The 16767-nt window shown below is 35.6% G+C and overlaps 2 protein-coding genes across 42 annotated transcripts in view; one reads left to right on the top strand and one right to left on the bottom strand.

Moving 5' to 3' along the window:
- Positions 1 to 16767, bottom strand: part of LOC144300565 (uncharacterized) — a 228499-nt gene that overhangs the window by 192907 nt on the left and 18825 nt on the right. The window contains exon 4 of one of the 38 annotated variants that reach the window (XR_013367265.1): positions 6848 to 7002. The exons of 35 other annotated variants lie outside the window; for them this stretch is intronic. The gene's annotated coding sequence lies outside the window, so the exon portion shown is untranslated. Of the gene's footprint in view, positions 1 to 6847; positions 7003 to 13050; positions 13329 to 15559; positions 15605 to 16767 lie in introns of those variants that run through there. 2 more of the 38 variants (XR_013367273.1, XR_013367270.1) reach the window with 2 other exon arrangements.
- DNAJC5B (DnaJ heat shock protein family (Hsp40) member C5 beta) overlaps positions 1 to 16767 on the top strand; it is an 82442-nt gene that overhangs the window by 61051 nt on the left and 4624 nt on the right. For 3 of the 4 annotated variants that reach the window (XM_077876763.1, XM_077876765.1, XM_077876764.1), the window contains exons 4-6: positions 223 to 436; positions 4363 to 4534; positions 8496 to 8779. In XM_077876763.1, the coding sequence (XP_077732889.1) occupies positions 223 to 436; positions 4363 to 4534; positions 8496 to 8764 (655 nt within the window). In that variant the 3' untranslated portion in view covers positions 8765 to 8779. Of the gene's footprint in view, positions 1 to 222; positions 437 to 4362; positions 4535 to 8495; positions 8780 to 16767 lie in introns of those variants that run through there. The other variant, XM_077876766.1, reaches the window with a different exon arrangement.

Below are 16767 nucleotides of genomic sequence, written 5' to 3'. Positions count from 1 at the left end.
CTGTGTCTCTCATGAATAAATAAATAAAATCTTTAAAAAAAATGAAACAAGAGACAGCATCTGATGAAAACTTGCTTAGTTACATCAACATTTTTGTGAAACTTATCATTTCAAAGTAATTGCATGTAAAAACGATGTACAAATGAACACTGCCCCTCCTAAAGTGTCATTGCGGTTCTTGTCAAATAACACTTTTCCTCACTTTTGTTTTAATCTTAAAAGAAAATTGGCCCTGAAACACCATCCAGACAAGAATCCAGATGATCCAGCTGCTGCTGATAAGTTTAAAGAAATCAACAACGCCCACACGATACTTACCGACATGTCAAAGAGAAACATATATGACAAGTATGGATCTCTGGGACTCTATGTGGCCGAACAATTCGGAGATGAAAATGTTAACACCTACTTCATGCTGTCAAGCTGGTGGGCAAAGGTAAACCAATTTTTTTTCTTTAAAAACAATTTCCTAGAAAAATCATGGTATTATTCACTCTTTTAGACTCCATCTCTGAGAAAACCTAACGTTACTATATTACTTACTATAGTAATAAGTTACTATATAATAAGAGTTACTATAACTCTTGTAAATAAAGATATCACTTCAACTGAAAGCTGTTATTTGAGAATTTTTTTTTGCTTTAACTCACCAAACAATTCTAAAATACAGCATGACTTAAAATACTTCTAGACTTTAATTATAATTGAATTTGAGGCTTCGGGTTAATTCTGACTGCCCTCCCTCTCCCCATAATGACTAATTAAGAACTGACTCATTGCTCAAAAACAAAAATAATTTAATAGTGTGACAAGTAGTTGGTAAATTATTATAGGACAAATTTAGCCATGTACTTTATTATCAATAACATAAGCTACATGAGCAAATATAGAACTTGGGAGAATGCATGTTAGTTATGTGATAGGCTCACGTGGAACATGACCTCAAGTAGTAGAGAAGGAAATGCGGGGCAGGGGGAATGGAGTGAAAATTAAGTAGAGCTGGACAGGGTGAAGAGACACAGAGGGAGAAAATTTTTTTAAAGATTTTATTTATTTATTCATGAGAGAGACACAGAGAGACAGAGAGACAGAGACACAGGCAGAGGGAGAAGCAGGCCTGACGTGGGACTCCGGCCCGGGTCTCCAGGACCTGGGCCAAAGGCGGTGCAAAACCACTGAGCCACCCAGCTGCCCCAGAGGGAGAAATTTTTAAAAAAGAATATCTAGTCAAGAAGAAGGCAATGTTTTTAAGGACTTAGTGCAATCAGAATTGACTTTTGACAGTAAATTTTTGTGGTTTCCTAGGAATACCTAGTATATGGATGTTTGGTGGTGGTTATGTATTTGTTTATGAGTTTTAATATCCTTATCTTCTGATAAAAGCGTATTTACACATAAACTATACATATAGACCATCAGCATATTTTTTGATAATTCATACATTTTATGAAATCATGAACTCACATTCATATTCAAATTATTAATTAATAATTTAAAAAACTACAGATCTCCAAAGATAGGGATTGTATGTTCAGTAGGATTCTGATTATTTTCTTCCAATAAAATAAATATTGTTAAATTGGAAACTTTTATGTATGCAGAAGGAGAGAAAATATATTTTTGTACATAAGCATGGAGAATCTGCAACCTGATGCCTCCCTTGTCTTCTGCAGTCTTCAAAATTTCTTTTCCTCAAGATAAGTGACATTCCCACTGAATCCTCCTTTTTCTATTGTTGAAGACCTGGGAGGGAGACAAGTTCCCTCTGAGTGGATGTGAACCTTAGCATGAGAGTGTACACACTGACAATGTCATGTATGATAGATTGAGTGTTCATATAACAATGTGGGTTTTAATGGGCTTGCCTGGGAACCTAACCTTCAGAGCTGACATTCTCTCCATGGGAAGATAAATCTGGCATTGTAGATAATTTACACACTAGCACCTGGTTGCATATTGAGGCTGGCCTACATAAGAATGAGAATAGATTTGCTTGCTGAGGAAGTTGACAAAATTGATCAAAATTCATATAGAAAAGCAGCAATGTCCAGCGGTATAAGAAATATACGAAATGATTCCTGATGTGGGTCTTTAAAAATAAGATTACAAAAAACTCTGCCTCCTTCTTCTGGTTATGTCCAAAGTCTAACTGCACTGTTCCCATTAGAATAACTGGCACAGGGGATCCCTGGGTGGCTCAGTGGTTTAGCGCCTGCCTTTGGTCCAGGGCGCGATCCTGTGAGTCCCGAGATCAAGTCCCGTGTTGGGCTCCCGGCAGGGAGCCTGCTTCTCCCTCTGCCTGTGTCTCTGCCTCTCTCTCTCTCTCTATGTCTATCATGAATAAATAAAATTTTTTTAAATCTAAAAAAAAAAGAATAGCTGGCACATAGTGATCATGTATTAAGTATGCATTGCAAGAATGATTTATTGTACCATTTAAAATATGTACTTCAAAAATATTGGACTCTTACTTATGCCCAGTAGTGTACTAAGCATTGTAAGTATATAAGACAAGGTTATTTTCCAACAGGCAAACAATCTAGTTGTGATAAAGAACAAAAAAGTACATGAATTAAATGAAATTTTCAGAGAAGAGAAAAATGTAGGAATTGCATCATAAAGACAAGGACAAAAGTAGTCAAAGAAAGGAGGTGCTGCTTGGGGCTGTAACTCAAGAATACTGCACAGGAGGGTTTTGGTGGCAGTTGGTGAGGAGAAGGGTATCACAGTTCTGTTTTTCAGGGTAATTTACTTAAGTCTATGAAAATGTAGAGTATACTAAGCAAAAAGATTATAGATATGAGAGTGTAATTAAAGCTTCCTTGCTCCAAGCCACTTTAAGCTCCATCCCACAACAGGAACCAAAGTCAGAGAGAGGGGATAGTGGGTTAGGTAGCAGGGATGAGCCACGATGAACCAGGTGAATGAAGTTCATTAACGTTAAAGATTTCTGCCTTAAGTTACTGAAGAACTGTATACACAAGGTAATCTTTATTCTCTTTGCTCTTTTTAGATAAAATCTGCATTCTGATTCAAATATGTATAAAACATTTCCTATCTCAAATAACATGTTTTTTAAAAAATCAAATTTATTTTGCTCCACTAACAAAATTTGATTTATTTTAACTAAAACTGGAGGTTGGGAAAGTTTCTTTTCATCTTTAGCTACGGCAGACTTAATAAGCAAACCTTTTATATGCTTGTGGGGAAATCCTGGTGCTGGCCGTTCACTAGGAGGAACAAATCATTTATCTATTAATTACTTCACACATTCATTAATTCAGTAGGTATTTATTGTCTTCCACACACCAGGTACTAAATTCTTAGGTTAGGAGGGACTGGAAGATGATTAACATATAGTTCTAGCCTTCAAGAAGCTCAGCCTAAAGTGAGACAGACCTATAAACTGATCAATGTCCTAAAATGTCAATAACAATTAAAAAAAACATGGTAGAAATGTATATGGAGTACAGCTGGGGCACAAAGGAGGGAGAAACTATTCAGGAAAGATGGAGGGAGAAACTATTCAGGAAAGATGTCAGTGAGAGGATCTTTGACATGAATCCAAAACACAGGGAAGACATTTTTTAGGTAGCTGGGGAAAGGGGAGGGGCCCCCTGGGCAGATGAATCCACAGGGATAGCAAAGCTATGGCAAGCATGGCAGGAAGGGGGCTGTGCTAATCCACAGAAGGGTTGGAAGCCATACGACCATTAATAAGGAGTTCAAGCCTTTCCTGAGAGGCAGGAAAGTTGCCGCATAGGTTCAAAAGTACATGTATTTCAGAAAGCTTCCACAACAATATGCAGAGTAGAACAGGAGGCAAGAGTGTTGGCAGGGAGGCTAGTTAGGAGGCTACTGAAGTATTAAAGACAGAGATAACAGGACCTTTCTAAAGTCCTACCAGTCAGGATTGAGACAAGCGGGGGGAGTGTGCAGGAGATTTTGGCAGGACTTGGTGACTAAGAGAAATGTGGAGGTGGGAGGGAGAGCTATCAACAGCAGTTCTTCAGCGAGAATGAGTCAATTTCCTTGGTTAGCTCATTTGACCTGTAGAGGTTGTTTGTTTGTTGTTTTGTTTGCTCTACTGTTAATAATGACCACTATAGCTTATGAATAAACACTTCATTACTTAGGCTACAAGTCACTTCCTGTGAACTTGTTAGGCAAAACTTCATAAGGAATTTGTTTCCAAGGTAACTAAAAAGCTACAATAAGGATGAGGGTGAATATGTGGTCTGCAGGGTGAACTGCAAAATCTTTAGGTTTCTGAAGATAACATGGAAGCACACTTAATTTCTGGGGTTCTCCCACACCCTACCACCACTCCCCTCTATTTTGCTTTGCTTCTGTTTCCCTTAGACCCTGTTTGTCATCATTGGACTCTTGACTGGCTGTTATTTTTGCTGCTGCCTATGCTGCTGCTGCAACTGCTGCTGTGGACGCTGCCGGCCCAAATCATCGGTGCCAGAAGAGGACTTTTATGTGTCCCCAGAGGATCTTGAGGAGCAGATCAAGACCGATATGGAAAAAGGTAGAGTAAAATGAGGAGAGAGTTAGTGGGTTTCCCTTCACAGGCTTGATCACGTGTGAGGTCTCTGATGATGGTTATCACTAAAGTGAGAGAGATCCAACAACCCAATGAGAGGAATCCCAATGACTGTCATCTTTGGTACCACTTTTGGAGAGGATGAAAGGACAGTTCCCTTTCCTAGCCACAAAGAAAAGCAGAACCTGACACCATGAGAAAAAAAAAAATCACGAAATATGCTGATCACAAAGCAAAGCTAGTACAATTCATGATCTCGTTATGAGAGTATGAGCTCTAGGTTCAGGGAGGTTTGAGTGGGAATGCTCAGAGATACAAGAACCAAGCCTGTTACTTTAGGATCTCTATTCATATAGAAGGGAATGGACATCACAAAAAGTCAACAACCCTTGACTTTTCTTCTTTCTGAGTACTTGATAATGGGTTTTGAATAGAACTAGGGTAAGGGTGATCTTTCTTCCCTGGAAACATAGTTTTCTTTCAAACCCACACATTCAGAGCTAGCCTCAACCAGCATCAAGATTACTGTCTTCGTAAATGGGACTATTTGCTTTGCTAAACTACCTCTACATGTTTGTCTATGTGTATACATGATCATAAATATTACTTGATTCTTCAAGTTCGTTCCTCCCAGAAATGATAAAGAAAAAATATAAGGAAAGATAAAACCTCACAGAATTCACAACACTAGGAATACTTCATATGTTCCAGGAAATGCCTTTGTGTAAACAAGCTGGAGTCAAATCTGCCATTGTCCTCTCTGTCTTGCAGCCATAATCCCACTATAAATTTCTCCTATAGAATGTATAATTATTCTGCATTATAGACTTTATCGTTAAATCACAAAGAACCCTGGACAGCCAAATAAAAGAATCACTTGATAATTCAGACAGTGGCCCATTGTTGTCAGAATTGCTGAAATTAGGAATGGTACATTTCTCTGGACTGAACTGGACTCTGATTCTTTTGATCACAATGAAACAGAATTTCTATGACATCAAGCAGCAGAGACTATCTAAAACCTTCCATATACCTTTTATTCCCTATCAAATGTGATGCACCCTAACTCTAGCTTGAAGGAAGGAGTCTTCAATTTTGTAAATTGTACTTAGTCCAGATCATTTTAGGACTGGGAGTCAGAGAAGACTAAGGGGTTTTCCTGCAACCTGTGACCCCTTTCTATGGAGACCACTGGATGGCCAGTCTAGCAAACAGGGGGTTACTCTAATAATTTTTATTACTACTCCTGGAAACAAATTGTGGGCCCATGATGAAATATAATTATAATTGCCTTTTACCTTATTTGGGATGTAAAAAGGACAATCAATCTTTTAATGAGGACATACATGCCAAAAAGAACAAGCAAGCAGTACTACTTAAAAATGGGTTAAATATATATATGTTTAAAAATGGGTTAAATATATTATATTTAAAAATGGGTTAAATTTATATATATTTATAAACATATGTTTATAAATATATATTTACATATATATGTATAAATTCTCCATGGAAGGGCCAGTGACCTTGCATAATTTCCTTAAGAATGATGATCCCCAGTACATTAATCCCTTCTGCCTTTGCAAGGGAGATAAACTATTGTAAGATCACATTAACTAGCTCTGTTGTCTACAGGATCTCCCATAACATCCATCAATCCAGTACACTATTCAATTACTAAATAGGAAGGGGCAGGTGAGATATGAGAGTATTTTCATCATCATCCACAATGTCAACCTTAACTTTTCCTGTATAGTGCAGAAACCAAAACTAGGTAAATTGAACATAGATACCCAAACTCCACTGTTTCACACTTCTCTGAAAAGCCTCAAAGTCTTTCCTCTTTTAAATTAGATAAAAGCTCTACCAGGTCATTTCATCAGACCTCCTTTGCAGTTTTCTTTTCTGGAACAGAAATGTATACTCAGTGCCAAATTCCACCCAGGTTTCTTTCCTGCAGGATGACTGGTGATAAATCTGTGTGCCTCTCACTGTTCTCAGTTCTGACACCTCAGAGTTACCAATTCCATTGCAGAGGTCATATTCTAGACTAAGTAAAGCATGATCTCACTTGATTGTGTTACTAAGAATCCTTAAGCCAAAGGAAAAGCTTTATTCTATGCCCAAATATTTAAAAGCTCTATGCAGAATTGATCCAAATTTTGTAGGGCCTGATACTTACACAACTTGGGCAGTGTTCTTTACCAAAAATAAAGCACAAAATTATAAACATAAAAGTAGCTCTGAAAGCAAATATTTATTTGTAATGAGAAAGGGAAATCACAATAAATTGCAAAGCTTAAAAACTAAAAATACTACAAATATGAGAAAGTCTAAAACAAAATAGCAATAGTTTAACAGCCTGGTACACCTCTATAATACTTTCCCTCTATGCCTTCTGGATGTACTATTCTTTGTCTCTTCATTTGACAGTAATTTTGGAATATCATTTTCTGTAGGAAGAATAGAAAAATAATTGTTTTTTTTTCTCTAGTGTATTTGATCAAAATTTGTTTTCTCACATTGGTAGAACAGAAAAGTTTCTTTTGGTGTTACAGCTCATTATTGATAATGTCTACATTTTTAGGGATAGCTATTAAATTTGAGAAGACTAGTCTTTTACATATAAGATGTAAGATTTAGAAGAATTTTTTCACAGATCACTTTTTAAGTCTCTACATTTCCAACTTTTTGCCCCTACATCACTCAATATTTTCAGTATCAGAGCCTCCTGGGCACATTCATACAGGGTGACCTGACCTCTGGTGTGGATTTTCATGTTTCCTCAGCAAGTGAACTGGCATAGGGAGCTCTAAGAGGATTCTTTAAGCTACTCCTATGCCAATATGGCTACCAATAATTAACTATACACTGCAAACCACAAAAACATAGGACACTAAATTCAAATAAAACTTATCCCTTAACTCTATTTCTCCTTAACTGAATCCCCAAAATATCCATAGCCCCTCTGTTGCCACTCATCAAGAAGAAAAGCATGACAGAGGGAAATCAAAGTAGAAAGAGACACTGTTTCTGCTGATTATGATAAAAATATCTTACTTTTGCAAATATACAAAAATATAAGCACATTGGTAGGGCCCCAAAAAGCCTTCAGAAAGATCTACACAGATATAGGTCCCTGAAGCTAAAATTTCATTAATGATGGAGTAATGAAGCAAGTAAATTCACCATGCTTTTCAGTCTAACATTTCATTATGAAAATTTATGCCTTATTTGCACCTAGGTGAACGAGTTTCAGATTTTTACTTCACTAATTCAGAGAGTTAATATAGTTTATAGATAAAAATTAATGTTAAGTTAGGGCTTGTAAAGATGAAAAAACAGATTCCATGTGAAGACCATGCTTTCTAGATTGTGATCAATAAATGGAATGTGGATTCTCCTGTTCTGCAAAAGAAGGAGACCCACTTAAAGTTGTTTAAGAAAATACACTTGAGGTGTGCCTGGGTGCTTCAGTCAGTTAGTTTCCAACTTGGTTTCAGCTCAGGTCATGATCTCAGGGTCATGAGATGAAGCCTCAAGTTGGGACTCATGGGGGAGTCTGCTTGAGATTCTCTCCCTCTCCCTCTGCCCCTCCTCCTGCTTGTGCATGATCGATCTCTCTCTCCCTCTCTCTCAAATAAATTTTAAGAAAACAGAAAATATACTTGAAAGAAGCTACTAATCATTAAGATATCAAGTTACTCATGACAAATGATAAACCGCATATATCAAGATTTGAGTCCATTAGAAGGTATTGGTGAGCCCTGGTGCTTTAAGGTTTTTTTTTTTTTCAATGATTCTGAAATTAAATAAAATATGGCAAACATTTTCTCACATAGGGAGTTTTTAACAATCTTACATTGTATATAATTACAAAATCCTAGGATTTCAGAGTTGGACAAAATCTAAGTCGTTAACCCTCACCTTCCCACAACTTTTCTAGCTGACTGCTGCCTAACCTCATTTGAAAGCTGCCAATGGTGGGGAGTTTTGAGACCTTGTATGCAAGTAAGAGATATTAATAAAAATTTAACAACCACAGAAGGATACAGAGTCAAAAGCAAGTTTACATCAACCTCCTGGTACCAGCTCTCCAAGGATGATAACAGTTTTAAATTTTTTTGTGTAAATATTTATGGGGTTTTGTTTTATAAAACTATTATCATTTCTACATATATTTTTTGCTGCTTCTTTACAGAGCAAAAATTTTGATTACAAAGGTGTCAAATTTTTCAGTGGCTTATGCTTTTAACATCATGTCTAAGAACTTTTAGCCTAACCCTAAGTCATGAAAATTTTCTCCAATGTTTTCAAAAAGTGTTATAGTTTTATGTCTAATATTTAGATCTATAACCCATTTTTAAGCATTTCCTCTTAATTTTTTTTGAAAATTTTAAATAAATAAATTCAATTAATTAACAAATAGTGTATTATAGTTTCAGGGGTAGAGTTCAGTGAGTCATCAGTCTTATATAATACTCAGTGCTCATTATATCACATGCCCTCCTTAATGTTCATCACCCAGTTACCCCAACCCCTGACCTGCCTCCCCTCCAGCAATCCTCAGCTTGTTTCCTATGATTAAGCATCTCTTATGGTTTGGCTCCCTCTCTTATTTCATCATTGTTTATTTTTCCCTACCTTCCCCCATGATCCTCTGTTTTGTTTCTTAAGTTCCACATGAGTGAGATCATATGATAACTGTCTTTCTTTGATTGACATATCACTTAGCATAATACCCTCTAGTTCCATCCACATCCTTGCCAATGGCAAAATTTCTTTGTTTTTGATAGCTGAGTAATATTCCTGTGTGTATATGCATGTGTGTGTGTATCCATTCATCTGTCGATGGACACCTGGGTTCTTTCTATAGTTTGACTATTGTGAACATTGCTGCTATAAACACTGGGGTGCAGGTGCCCCTTTGGATCACTACATTTGTATCTTTGGGGTAAATACTTAGTAGTGCAATTGCTGGGTTGTTCTATTTTCAACTTTCTGAGGAACCTCCATACTGTTTTCCAGAGTGGCTATGCCAGCTTGCATTCCCACCAACAGGGTAAGAGGGTTCCCCTTTCTCTGCATCCTTACCAACATCTGTTGTCTCCTGACATTCTGACTGGTGTGAGGTTCTCATTGTGGTTTTGATTTGTATTTCCCTGATGCCGAGTGATAGTGAACATTTTTTCGTGTGTCTGTTGGCCATTTGTATGTCTTCTTTGAAGAAATGTCTGTTCATGTCTTCTGCCCATTTTCTGATTGGATTATTTGTTCTTTGGGTGTTGAGTTTGATGGTTCTTTATAGATGTTGGGTACTAGCCCATTATCTGATATGTCATTTGCAAAGATCTTCTCCCATTCCGTAGGTTGCTTTTTAGTTTTGTTGACTGTTTCCTTTGCAGTGTAGAAGCTTTTTATCTTGGTGAAGTCCCAATAGTTTTTTTTTTTCTCCTTTGTATCCCTTGCCCTTGGAAATGTGTCTTGCAAGAAGTTGCTGTGGTGAACAGAGGTTGCTTTCTTGTGTTCTTTTTTTTTTTTTTTTTTTTTTGCAAATGGAATTTAATTATTCCAACACCATTTGCTGAAAAGATTATCCTTTCTCCATTGAATTGTCTTTGCCCATGTCAAAAAACAATGGCCATATTTCTATGGACCTATTTATGGATTCTATCCTGTTCCATTGATCTATGTGTCTATCCCTTTACCAATAACAGACCACCTTGCTTTCTGCAACTTTAAAGTAAGTCTTAAAATCAGCTAGTGTGATTCCTCCAACTTTGTTCTTTTTCAAAATTGTTTTGGTGTTCCTAGTTTCTTTGCCTTTCCATATAAATTTTAGTATCAGGTTGTCTAAAATCTACAAAAAAATACCAATTTGAAAAATTGGAATGGCATTAAATTTGCATTAATTTGGGAAAAATTGAGATCTTTACTATGTTGAATCATCCAATCCACCAACACAGCATGTGTCTCTACTTACTCACATCTCATTTGATTTCTTTTATGAGTGTAATGTAGTTTTCAGCATACAGAGATGGTGTATATTTTGTTAAATGGGTACCCAAGTATTTCATTTAGGGGAGAGCTACTGTAAATGGCATTGGTTTTTAATTTGGGTTTCCAATTGTTCATCACAAATATTTACAATTATTTTTGTATATTAACTTGGTATCCTGTGTTCCTGTTAAGCTCACTTACTAATTTGTATTGTTGTGTGTGAATTCCTCTGGATTTTCTATGATGACAATTATGTCATCTGCAAATAGAAATGGTCTTATTTCTTCTATTCCGATCTGTATGCCTTTTATTTATTTTTCTTGCTCTATTGCACTGACTAGGATTTACAACACTTGGTTTATTGCTCTGCTGTCATGATCTTCAAATTCTTAGCTTTTGAATCAGGTGCACCACATTTTCATTTTGCATTGGGTTTGATACTTATGTAGCCAGTATTGCTAAAATATTTCTCTGTATGGACTACAAATCCTTATTTCAAGCTTGATACTCACTGGTAAGGAATAGAACAAACTGCCTCCAGAGCATAATACCTGCCTTTATGGAGAACTGAAAGGATGATAAGATGGTTGGGGGTGGGGGGAGAAGTAGGTGGAACAAGGGTTTTTTATTAATTATCAATCAAAATGCTATGCTATAGATTATACTGTGCTTAGAGATTTGGCCAATATATGAAGATTATAACTGAAAAGTTTATTTTTCATATTTGAATACTAATTTTCAAAAAAGCATGGTTAGCACTTCTTATATTATTCTGAATATAATTTCCAGAAATGCCAAGATAAAAAGTATAGTAAAACTAATATGAGATTATCCTCTCTCCAGAATACAAATTATAGCTGCTTAATACAAATTATAGCTGCTTAATACTTGTTGCTTCCTTATGCCTAACTAGACTAACAAAGAAGAAAGAACAGGAGCTAACTAGAGGAATATATTTCTGATTTGAATTCTGTGACTAAACACTCAAACTTCACTTTTAAGTTATATATATAATATTATATATATTTAATATATAATATTATGTGTGATACAATATATCACATTGTATATAATATTATAGATATTTCTTAACTTATGAAAATCCAAGTTTAGAATACCAAACTCTTCTTTAAACCAACTAACTTATTTAAAAAGAACATTAAAAATGTTTTTCACCTGCCTTGAGATAGCTTAATAATTCTAGTTTTATGTCTAAAGTCTATACTTTTCTTGGATTTTTTTAGTAAGTGCATATTTCAAACATGCCTATTCCTTCACACTGGCTAAAGCCTAAGATACCTTTTGATGCTATAAAATGGTACCAGTTTCTGTTTGATAATAGTGATACAGGGTAGGACTGGTAGTAAGGAGGAAAGATTGGCTTTAGTTATTGTATCTCTTTCAACTATCTGCATGGATATAATCCAGCGTCTACCCTTAGGAAATAAAAGGGATAAGTCCAGTGGCTTCTTCAATATTAGCTAGAACCTATAGAACTTATAAACTGATATCTATCTCTTTCTAAAAAAATATACTCCCAGTGGGATCCTAGGAACACAGGGAAATGCTATTATTCTTGTGAATCAAACAGGATCAAATAAAAGAAAGAAAGTGTCTAAGGGGAGACCATTGCCCCTCTTTCTTTTATCCTGGAAAATTTGAAACTTGAAAGATAAAGGTAATGGATATCAGGTGATTTATCTTGCTTTTACATGTTCACAAATTAGAAGTGGAACTTCTAATTGTTGTTCCACTTTGTGAAATTTTGTATATTTAAAACTATCTCATTTAGACCCTATCATCCTCTGTTAGCTGAAGACCCAATGAAATCAGAATACTAGACAAGAGAACTTTGTAGACCATCTTGAGGTACTCTGCTTCATGGGACTCTGTGTCTACATGTGTGTCTATGTGTGTCTGTGTGTGTGAGAGAGAGAGAGAGAGAGAGAGAGTAACAAGATACAGAAACAAGAGCATAAATGAGAACCAGTTGTCTCTAAACACCTTGGTAAAACAAACCAAGAATACAACAGCTAAATTCAGGGTTGGTTGGTTGGTTTTTTTTCCAAACTGAATGAAGGCAATGGAGTGAAAACTCCAGTTAAACCCTGAAGATTTTTTGTGCAATCATGATTTCCTCTTTTTTTTTTTTTTTTTTTTTTGGAAGGAGAGGGAAGAAGATATCTAAAGAGAAGAATATATAGTGTTGACCTTGGATCTAAAAATATGAGATTCAGTGATAGAAAAATCTATTGATTGGTTAAATGTTCTTGCTACTTACCTGGATATAACCCAAATAAATTCACAGCCATTGATTGAAGAGGCCATATGGCTTGTAATTAGACTCTTGCTCTCAGCCAAGATATTGAGACATTTATTACATTTGCTCTTTAGCATTCAACACACATTGCTGCCCAGGAAAAGGGCACAAGGAAGAGATTAAATTCACCTTCCCTCTTTTCACCAACCCCACTCAATTTCCTTCCTACCCCCTTACCCCCAACCAAAAGGAACCCATTTCTAAAAATAATTCATGGGAAAAAACTCTTAGAACCAATTAATACAAAGTCCTTTGTTTCTTCTTCATATGAATATATCAAGCAAGCAGTGAGTCAGCTCAGAATGCTACCCCAAAAGCAGCTCAAAGTGGATCCAAAGTTTCTTCAATTTTTCACTACAAAGGTTCAGTGAACAAATTTACTAGGCAGGTTTATCAAGATAATTTTTCCACAGCAAACATTTATTGAGCACTTAATATTTGTAGACACTGCAGTAGGAGCTAGAAAAAAGAAATACATGGTCCCTGTTATCTTGGATTTTACAACAAACAAAGGACATGGGGAGACATATGTCAAATAATGACACAAAGAGCTAGTTAATTTACAAATAAGCACACTAAAGAAGAAGCATGGGGGCTGTGATAATAAACATTAGAGGGCTTGATTTGTGATACAGTGTAACAAGTAACAGAAGCAAGATAATAAATAGGAACCAGTTATCTGTGAACACCCCAGCAAAGCAAACCAACAGATGAGGTAAAGACAGCTTCCCTGAGAAAGTGACATTTAAAACTGATGACATGGGTCGCCTGGGTGGCTCAGTGGTTGAGAGTCTGTCTTTGACTCATTATCCTGGGGTCCTGAGATCAAGTCCCACATCACGCTCCCCAAAGGGAGCCTGCTTCTCCCTTTGCCTATGTCTCTGCCTCTTTCTGTGTCTCTCATGAATAAATAAAATCTTTTTTTTAAAAAAAGAAACCATTAAAAAAAATAAAGCTGATGACATTAAGAACGAGGAGTGGGGATCCCTGGGTGGCGCAGCGGTTTGGCGCCTGCCTTTGGCCCAGGGCGCGATCCTGGAGACCCGGGATCGAATCCCACGTCGGGCTCCCGGTGCATGGAGCCTGCTTCTCCCTCTGCCTAGGTCTCTGCCTAGGTCTCTGCCTCTCTCTCTCTCTCTCTGTGACTATCAGAAGTAAATAAAAATTAAAAAAAAAAAAAGAACGAGGAGTTAAGGGGTAGGAGATTATGGGGATGAAGAACCCTAAAAGGGATGAATCTTGATACCAGCAAAGCCTTTGACACAATGTCTCCCTACAACCTATGGTAAGATGGCAAATGATGTTCTTCATGCCAGGCAAACCAGTTACAGTCATATTGGACTGTTATAATGAATAGTTTTATCAAGGAATTGAAAGAAGCAGAAGTCGTGCAGAGATCATACTTGCAAAGAACCTCAAAATGGGGTATGTTCAGACAAGGTCTCATACCATCGAAATGAAATGTGATAGAGGAAAAACATCTAGAATCCTGGACAGTTTGTTAAGAGCAGGAGCTCTTAACATTTACACACCTTTCATATTTACATGTTTAATCATCATGTGATATGATGTATGGTTACATTTATTAAATGTATACAAATAAATTTCATTTATTTTCCATATAGAATGAAAATTGTCACAGCACAGTGATTTCTAGTCTTGATTTTAACATACCTTGAGATTCAATAGATGTATGGAGGAGCTTCTGGACTTTCTGTTCTGGTTCACTGCTGATTTTGTTTATCTGTATGCAACCAAGGCCCACTTATAAAAATTCCCAGTACTGTTTAGGCAAGTCTTCCTGCCCTGTTTTCCAGAGGAGTCTTACATATTCTTGGACTTTTGTTTTTCCATATAAATTTTAGAATAAGTTTTGACAAGTTTTAAAACAAAAGGTATTTAAATAAAACCTTTGAAATCTTACTTAGAAATGCAGTAGATCAATTCTGCAGTAGAATTCTGTAGATCAATTCCATAATATTGACATTTTAAAAAATGTGAGTCTTCTAACATGTGACATGGTATATCCCTTTATTTATTTAGGTCTTCCTTACTGGCTTTGCTAAAGATAGATCTTATATATATGTCTTTGGTTACATTTATTCCTGAATACTTTTTCCATTTTTATACAGTTATGAATAAATAATATTAGTTTCTACTTATTTTTCAGCATACAGAAATGTACTTTTTAAAACATGATTTTAAATTAAACTAAAGAAACTAGCTAAATTCTCTATTTCCAATTATTTATCTGTAAATTCTTCAGGGTTTCTACATAACTGCTTATATCATTTGTGAATAGTGATAGTTTTGATTCTTCCTTCCCATCCCTTGTGATTTTTTTTCCCTTTCTTGCCTTTCTGTATTTTCTGAAACTACCAGTAAAATGTTGAAGAGAAAGTACTTTCAAGATTGCATCCCAATTATAAGGCTTGCTGTAGGTTTTTGATCAGGTTAAGAAAATTGTCTTCTATTCCTTTTTTGTTAAACCTTTATCATGAGTCTGAAATTTTATCAAATATTTTTTCTTCATCAGTTGAGATGGTTGTGATTTTTCTCCTTAAATCTATTAATGTGAGGAACTATATAAATTGTTTTTCCGGGGATCCCTGGGTGGCGCAGCGGTTTGGCGCCTGCCTTTGGCCCTGGGCGCGATCCTGGAGACCCAGGATCGAATCCCACATCGGGCTCCTCCCTCTGCCTGTGTCTCTGCCTCTCTCTCTCTCACTGTGTGCCTATCATAAATAAAAAAATAAATAAATAAATTGTTTTTCCAATGTTAAAGCAATCTTGTATTCTTGAGATAAACCCAATGCAGTCATAATGTATTAAATATTTTTTTATTAAATGGGTTTGCAAATATTTTGTCTTAGATGTTTATATCTACGTTAATGATTGAGATTGGTCTATAATTTTCCTTTCTCGAACTTTCCTTATAGAGTTCTATACCAAGATTATGCCTCATGAAATAAATTAGAAACCATTCCTTCTTTTTATACTTTTAAAGAGTTTGTGTATTATTGGATTTTTCTCTTTCTACAGGATTTATAGGACTTTCTGGGCTAATGTGTGATTGTGCAAATTCTGAATTACTGATTTAATGTATTTAATGTTTATAGGGCATTTAGATTTGCTATCTTTTTAAAAAATTAATTCTTCAAGATTTCCTTTTATCACCTTTTATGCATCTCTATGATCTGCATTACTGTTCCAGTTGTCATTCCTTATATTGGTTATTTCTGTTTTTTAGCCATTCTACAAGATATTGGAAAATTTAATTGGTCTTCTCAAATAAATAACTTTTGGTTTTGATTCTCTTGTATATTTGTTTCTTTTAAATTTTTATGCTTTATTATTTCTCTTAATTTATTGTTAATTTTCTGACTTCTTAATTTTTAGACTTAATTTTTTTCTTCTTTTATTTAAGGCTATAAAGTTTCCTATAAGTACCATTTTAGTGTCATACACACATTTTATATTGTTCTTAAAATCTGAGTTCTTAAATATTTTCTAATTTCCATTATAATTTTTTCTTTGATCTATAAGTTAGGCCTTTGTGTATCTTAATTTGTAAACCTGTGGGGGATTTTTCAGGTTCTTTATGTTGTTTATGTCTAACTTCACTGCACTGTGATCAGAAATTATGGGAAGCATGATAAAATAGTACAAAATATCTTGAGGCTTGCTTTACATCCTAGAAATTTATATCCTGAATTGCTTCAAAATAAAACATTCTGCACTTTTTTCGGTTCATTGTTCCATATAGGACTATTAAATAAACCAAATTTATTATATGTACTAGTTTCCTAGGGCTACTGCTAACAAAGTACCACAGCGAAGGGGGATTGAACAATAGAAATTTATTCTCTTGCAATCTGGAGGTTAGAAGTCAAAGTTT

This window comes from Canis aureus, chromosome 28, assembly GCF_053574225.1.
Source record: "Canis aureus isolate CA01 chromosome 28, VMU_Caureus_v.1.0, whole genome shotgun sequence".
Classification (NCBI taxonomy): Eukaryota; Metazoa; Chordata; class Mammalia; order Carnivora; family Canidae; genus Canis; species Canis aureus.
This window is presented reverse-complemented; position numbering and strand designations above follow the sequence as displayed.